General features: G+C 47.9%; 1 protein-coding gene across 1 annotated transcript; it reads right to left on the reverse strand.

Annotated features, from left to right (window-relative positions):
• Positions 1 to 3,425: 3,425 nt before the first annotated feature.
• Positions 3,426 to 5,869, reverse strand: LOC101771080 (probable plastid-lipid-associated protein 3, chloroplastic). Its single transcript, XM_004983497.4, has 3 exons — positions 5,132 to 5,869; positions 4,325 to 4,520; positions 3,426 to 3,918 (listed from the first exon to the last, which is right to left on the reverse strand). The coding sequence occupies exons 1-3, from the start codon at positions 5,773 to 5,775 to the stop codon at positions 3,601 to 3,603; spliced, it is 1,158 nt and encodes a 385-aa protein (XP_004983554.1). The 5' UTR covers positions 5,776 to 5,869; the 3' UTR covers positions 3,426 to 3,600.
• Positions 5,870 to 7,519: the final 1,650 nt, after the last annotated feature.

The following is a 7,519-nucleotide window of genomic DNA, read 5'->3' on the forward strand; positions in this document are numbered from 1 at the left end:
TGGTTCTTCTCTTCCTGTTGTCGGACATGGCACTCTCCTATCCGACTCTTTTCATGTCCCTAATGTTTCTTATGTTCCCGATCTGACCATGCAGCTCATGTCCGTTGGCCAGCTTACTGATCATGACTGTCGTGTCATTCTTGATCCTAATTTTTGTTATGTTCAGGATCGTCGCACGGGTCAGCTGGTTGGTATTGGCCCTCGTCGTTGTGATTCTCAACGTCTTTGGGAGCTTGACGGGCTTCGTCTTTCTTCCGCTGCGCCCGTCAGTCTAGTTGGCTCCGCTTTGGCTGCTTCGTCGACCGCATCTTTTGATCAGTGGCATCATCGCTTGGGTCATCTATGTGGCTCCCGTCTATCTAGTTTGATTCGTCGTGGTCTTCTAGGTTCTGTTTCAGGTCATGAGTCTTTAGCTCAGTGTCAAGGTTGTCGGTTGGGCAAGCAAATTTAGCTTCCCTATCATTCTAGTGAGTCTGTGTCACAGCGTCCTTTTGATCTTGTTCATTCGGATGTCTAGGGTCCTGCTCCCTTTGTTTCTAAAGGGGGCCATCGATACTATATTATATTCATAGATGATTTTTCTCATCATACATGGATTTATTTTATGAAACATCGTACCGAGGCCTTATCCATCTACAAGTCTTTTACTTCTATGATCTGCACTCATTTTGACACTTCTATCCGTGTCTTTCGTGCTGACTCTGCAGGCGAGTACCTTTCAGTAGCCCTTCGTCAGGTTCTCTCTGAGCAGGGCACTCTTGCTCAGTTTTCTTGTCCTGGCGCCCATGCTCAGAATGGTGTGACCGAACGCAAGCATCGTCATCTTCTTGAGACTGCTCATACTCTTCTGCTTGCTTCTTCTGTTCCGCCTCACTTTTGGGCTGAGGCTGTGTCTACAGCCACTTATTTGACTAACATTCAACCTTCTTCTGCGCTTCATGGTGAGATTCCTTTTGAGCGTCTTCTGAATAAGGTGCCTGACTATTCTAGTCTTCGTCTCTTTGACTGTGTGTGCTATGTGCTTCTTGCACCTCGTGAACGCACGAAGCTGATTGCTCAATCTGTCGAGTGTGTTTTTCTCTACTATAGTTCTGAGCATAAGGGATATCGTTGTTGGGACCCAGTTGGACGTAGGATGCGGATTTCTCGGGATGTTATTTTTTATGAATCCCATCCTTTCTATCCTCATCCTTCTTCTGATGTTTCCTCGGAGTCTTTGGTCGATCCCCTCTCCTTCTTAATATTACCAAATACTTCTATTGCTACCACCCCTTTATCTCGTCCGGCACCTCCTCACGTGGTCCCCCCTGTAGTCTCCTCGCCTGTTCATCGTGCTGATGTGCTTTCCCCGGAGTCTACTTCTCTGGAATGTCCTACTGAATTTTCTGTAAAGCCACCGGTGACACATGTTTATACTTGTAGAGTTCGGCCCTCTGATGTGCCCTCTTCATTTGATATGCCTTCTTCTCCTACTGAGGCCTCTCTTTCAGAGGATTCACCTCCTGAGCAGCTTCTTCGTCGTAGTCATCGTCTTCGTAGGCGTCCTGATTGGTATTCTCCTTCTGCTTATGCTGCCACTGTTCTTTCGGAGCCGTCATCTTATCGTGATGCTCTTCCTCATTCGGAATGGCAACACGCTATGGCTGAGGAGATTGCCGCTCTTGAGCGCACTCACACGTGGGACCTTGTTCCTCGTCCTGCCAATGTGCGCCCTATTACATGCAAGTGGGTTTATAAGGTGAAGACTCGCTCTGATGGCTCTCTTGAGCGCTATAAAGCTCGTCTTGTTGCTCGCGGTTTTCAGCAGGAGCATGGTCGTGACTATGACGAGACTTTTGCTCCAGTTGCTCACATGACCACTGTTCGCACCATTCTTGCTGTGGCCTCTGTTCGTGGGTGGTCCGTCTCTCAGCTTGATGTCAAGAATGCCTTCCTTAATGGTGAGCTGCGTGAGGAGGTCTATATGCAGCCGCTGCCTGGGTATTCTGTTCCTGAGGGTATGGTTTGTCGTCTTTGTCGCTCACTTTATGGGCTAAAACAAGCTCCTCGTGCTTGGTTTCAGCATTTTGCCTCCGTGGTCACTGCTGTTGGGTTTTCTGCCAGTGCACATGATCCTGCCCTGTTTGTACATACTTCACCTCGAGGTCGGACTCTTCTCCTCCTTTATGTCGATGATATGATCATTACTGGCGATGATTCTCAGTATATTGCCTTTGTCAAGGCCCGTCTCAGTGAGACGTTTCTTATGTCTGATCTTGGTCCTCTTAGTTTCTTTCTTGGGATTGTTTCTTCTATGCCCGAAGGCTTCTATCTGTCTCAAGAAAAGTATATTCAGGATCTTCTTGATCGGGCTTCTCTTACTGATCATCGGACTGTTGAGACTCCCATGGAACTTAATGTTCATCTTCGCGCAACTGATGGTGAGCCCCTTGAGGATCCCACTCGTTATCGACATATCGTTGGGAGTCTTGTTTATCTTGGTGTTACTCGTCCTGATATATCTCATGTTGTGCATATTCTGAGTCAGTTTGTTTCAGCTCCTTCTCATCTTCATTATAGTCATCTTCTTCGCGTCTTACGTTATCTTCGTGGGACTATTTCATGCCGTCTATTCTTTCCACGCTCTAGTTCCTTACATCTCACGGCTTATTGTGATGCTACATGGGCTAGTGATCCTTCTGATCGTCGGTCTCTTTTTGCCTATTGTGTTTTTCTTGGTGGTTCCCTTATTGCTTGGAAGACTAAGAAGCAGGTAGCAGTTTCTCGTTCGAGTGCTGAGGCTGAGTTGCGTGCTATGGCGTTTGTGACAGCAGAGGTGACTTGGTTACGATGGTTGCTTGAGGATTTTGGTGTTTCAGTTTCTATGCCGACTCCTCTTTTGTCTGACAGTACAGGAGCTATCAGTATTGCTCGTGATCCAGTGAAGCACGAGCTTACTAAGCATATTGGTGTGGATGTTTCTTATACACGTTCACAGGTTCAGGATGGGGTTATTGCTCTTCAGTACGTGCCTTCCGAATTGTAGCTGGCTGATTTCTTTACCAAGGCACAGACACGTATTCAACATAGATTTTTCCTCTCCAAACTCAGTGTTCTTGACCCACCATGAGTTTGAGGGGGGAGGGTGTTAGATGTATATGTACTGTTGGTGTTTACCTTTTCTATTAGGGGGTTTTCTGTATATTTTTCCCTTGTTGTACCTGTGTGTGTATATATATATATCGAGTAATATTGTCCATGCCATGTATATTTTTCTCTTGTTGTACCTGTGTGTGTATATATATATATCGAGTAATATTGTCCATGCCATGTTGCCGAGGTAGAGATGGTTGTCAGACGCCATACATAATCGAATACCGTGCCTATCAGAACGAAGCATCAAAATTCAAAGTATTCTTGGTTTTTTCAATCTTAGTCTGACTCTTGAGTAACACAAGGTAGCTGATTCAATACTGGTTACTGAGAGTGAGATCTCATAGCAATGCATATCTCAAGCTTGTTTGATAAGCAGAGGTAAAGAATGAAACAGTGTCTTCTATTAAGTTCTGTGCAGTTCTGAATAATGATGCCTTTCCTTTCCCACCGTGACCTATTACAGATTTACAATTGATCTAGGAAAGGGCTCCCCTCTTTAGCGAGAATGAACAAGCCTCCATCACCTCTTGAGATCCTGAAGTCTTTGTCCAGGTAGGTTGTCAGGAGCCACGACCGGCCTCTATTGTTGCCAGGAATCTGTACCTTGAGGGGTGGCTGTCCAGAAATGGAGCCTGCAATGCTAGCAAACGTTTGCTGCAAAGGGTTCAGCACCTGCTGGACTGGCCCCAGGCTGATCTTCTGCCCGAATATATCGACCTGTTCAGGTAGATCCACTGTTGATGATATCGCTGGAGGCTGAAAGCTCCCCTCCTTAAATTGGACCTGCATTCAATTGATCACTAGCAAGTTTGACTCTACTCATTATCACAAAACAGCATAAATGGAGAAGGATGAATCAAGCAACTTATTAATAATCAGAGGAAACATTAGCCTATAGTGTTTGTGCACTAAAATATCAACTGAGAAGCATATAATGCATCATAATCTGATACTGAAAGTAAAACTATAGTATGGTAGCAATCATACTACTAATGCAGCATTCCACAATTACAGCCAGTTAGGGGACATGGATAGCAATGTAGCATAGTAACCTAAATAACACAATAGGACGCTATCACAATTCTAAATTTTCAAGAAAGTGAATCAACAGCTGTTGTTGACTTATATCTATAACTGAATAATAAATCCAAATAGAGCAGCATGACATTGATGGCTATCAATTCTGTACCTCTATCCTTGATGGACTTTGAACCTCAAAAGAGGCAGTTGCACTGAATGAAAATGACGCGAATGGAGTCGTAAGGGTTGAAGCATTGACTATCGTCATGCTTTTTGAGTCAATTTCTTGGGATATCTGCTTTACTTTCACAAAAGGAGTTGCCCCAGCAGCTAGAATAGGCAGGAGTTCAGAATATGCTGTATATCTGCAAGTAAATAATTAAACACGATAAGGCAACCACTTTACCTTGAGGTAACTTATTTGTAGCAAGAAGCTACCAAAATAAAGAACCAGCAAATCAATGATTAGAAGCAGGAAATGCCAACATGATTATGTAATAATTCTTCGTAGATACCTCCTTGAACAAGAGGACATTGGTCCTACTTCATTTAAGATCACATAACAATGGTCTATCTGATGGTTACAAGCATCTCAACCAAACCAATAAATAGGTAAGCACCAAACAAAATTCTAGTGGACCCATAAATACCGGTTTCTTGTGTCCAATAGATGCCCTAATGTTCAGTTGTGACTTAAACCACATCTTTTAACTTTCGCTGATGCTTCGGTGTTGTACTAATCACATGGCTCAAGAAGCTGCTCAGTTTTGGTTACAGAGGGACAATCTACTTGTGCAGGTGCATTCAAAGCAAATGGTTCGCCCCTAATCATTAAAGATTCCAGTTGACCTCCCAATCATTTGAACATGGATGATTACTAGCAGTAGCAACACAGCTCATCACCCCCAAATCATCGATCGATCAACTTGCTAGAACACAGAAAATGATTATAGCTTTCCGCATAGCAAGAACTCACATGAGGATCCAGTTGCCGTCGAGGAGATCCGGCGCCTCGACGGGTGCGGGCGTGGGGTTGACCGCCTCGAGCTGGGTGACTAGCTCGACGACCTCCCCTCTGACCTCCGTGGACGCCCGGAACCCGAGCTCGGAGCCGTACACCGTGTCCACCAGGCACCGCTTGAGGTCCTCCCTCCTCTCCGCCTGCTCATCCACCTCCTCCGCCGCCGGCGCCGGCGCCGGCGCCGAGGGATCCTTCCCCCACTCGTTGTCGGCGGAAGGGCTGGGCGGGTCCGCGGCGGAGGGCGGCTCGGGCTCGGGCTCGGGCTCGGGCTCCGCGGGCTCGCCCCACTCGTCGACGACGATGGGGCGCGAGTTGCCCTCGGCGGTGTCGCCGCCCCACTCGTCCTCGTCGACGGGCAGGTCGGGCTGCGCGGGGGGCTCGGGGGCGCCCGGCGGAGAGCGCTCACCCCACTCGTCGGGGATGCCCCCGCTCCCGCGGCCGCGGCCGCGTCCACGCCCGGCGGCCCTCGGGGCACCGCGGAGGCGGAGGCCCGAGGTGCGGGACCTGAGGGTGCCACGGACCAGGCGGGCGGCGGCGGGGTCCGGGGAGAAGAGGGGGATGAGGGACGCGTGGGACGCGGCGGCGAAGAGGGGAGCCATTCGCTTCGCCTGGGCGTCGATTTGAGCAGGGGTGGAGCAGCGGCCGCTCCGACAACAAGGCAGGCCGAGGCGTGCTGCGAGCCCCCGCAACACACACAAGTCAGTGACAGGGAAGAGACGCGAACTGAAGTGAGACGCTACGCCACGTGTTGTTGGATATTATTTTGGGGTTTGATTGGGCCTGGCCCCGATGGGCGGGCTTTGCCAAGCAAGGTGGTGGGAGATAGTGGTACTACGGCCTTTTGATGGGCGGCCCATTACTGCGGGCAGATCAGATTTATTTTTGATTTTTGCAGCGATTTTTATTGAAAAAAAGATAAAGGCTGGTCTAGTTTTTTTAATGGAAATCGAATCAACTCCGTACCACCATACGCTTAGATACGCAACACCGAGTCAACTTGGTTGAACAAACTAACCTACAACAAAACCACTATCTCAACATCTTTTATACGGAAGAAAGCTAGCCCTGTACATAGGCTATTTGATATAATTAACAGTATTAAATATAAACTAATTATAAAATTAATTGCACAGATGGAGTCTAATTAGCGAGACGAATCTATTAAGTCTAATTAGTCTATAATTTGACAATGTGGTGCTATAGTAAATATTTGCTAATGATGGATTAATTAGGCTTAATAATATCATCTCGCGAATTAGCCCAGGGTTTCTGTAATTAGTTTTATAATTAGCTCATGTTTAGTCCTTTTAATTAGCATCCGAACATTCGATGTGACAGGGCTAAATTTTAGCTCGAGGATCCAAACACGCTCATAGGGGTGTTAAAGGGTCCTCTAATTTAGCCTAGCAAATTTAAGGATCGGGCTCAATAAGGGTCGGGTCATAATATTATATGATTTTGAACTAAAAATAGATAGGGCGAAGTTGGATTGTGAAGGAGGCATAAGGGCCATGATCCATTACCACCCATACAAGGTCAGGTTTCAACCCGGCTAACCCGTGTAACTAGCCCATGTGAAACCACTTCTGAAGACCATGCACAGGTTGGGTTACTCTGGTTTGAACCACATAACCCGTTCAAGCAAGGCTCAGGTATTAGTCCGCGACAGCCTTCGCGAGTCCATCTATGCGCTGCGCCTCGTCAATACCAGCGACCTCGCGCCCATCCACGCTGGGTGTGGCACGTTCGCAAAGGCCTACCTCGTGTGCCCGGTCCCCGGTAGCGAGCCCATGGTGCTGAAGGTTCTTAACAAGGCCGAGGTCATGGGCACGACGGGCATGGCGCCGCGCGTGCTCCGTGAGGTGACCGCCATGTGCGGGTTGTGCCACCCCAACGTGCTCTACCTCCACGAGGTCCTCGCCGGATCTATTGGTCATGAAGGCAAATACGAGCTTCCGGACCATGTTGAAGAAGAGCTTCCAGACCTTGGCGACATCGCAGGCTCGTAGCGGATCGATCTTGGTCAGCGAGATGCTGGACATGAGCAGGAACGACGAGAGTGACACGAGCTCGAGCACCATGGCAATCCACTCTACCCCACAACAGTGAGTGCCGTACCATGTACTTGAGGAACAAGAGCACGGTGCCACAGCCACCGACGGTGGGGACGATGCTGGTGAGGAAGTGCAGCGTAGAGCAGACCCATGAACTGTTGTTGATGGTAGTTAACACGTCAAGTTGTGAACTGCAAGCGCATGGATCATCGTAGCTTTTCTTTTACATTATTCCATCCAAGGTTTATCAATCCGTGGATCGACAGTGGACTAACTAGGGTTTTCTATC

The sequence above is a fragment of the Setaria italica genome, chromosome IX, assembly GCF_000263155.2.
Source record: "Setaria italica strain Yugu1 chromosome IX, Setaria_italica_v2.0, whole genome shotgun sequence".
NCBI lineage: Eukaryota > Viridiplantae > Streptophyta > Magnoliopsida > Poales > Poaceae > Setaria > Setaria italica.

What these genes read in the sequence shown, in the direction of transcription:
- LOC101771080 (XM_004983497.4), bottom strand. Translation starts at nt 5,775, where the DNA reads ATGGCTCCCCTCTTCGCCGCCGCGTCCCACGCGTCCCTCATCCCCCTC. An exon ending in GACGGCAACTGGATCCTCAT is followed by an intron (nt 4,521 to 5,131) that starts GTGAGTTCTTGC and finishes ATTTACTTGCAG; the next exon opens with ATATACAGCATATTCTGAAC. An exon ending in AAAGTCCATCAAGGATAGAG is followed by an intron (nt 3,919 to 4,324) that starts GTACAGAATTGA and finishes AATTGAATGCAG; the next exon opens with GTCCAATTTAAGGAGGGGAG.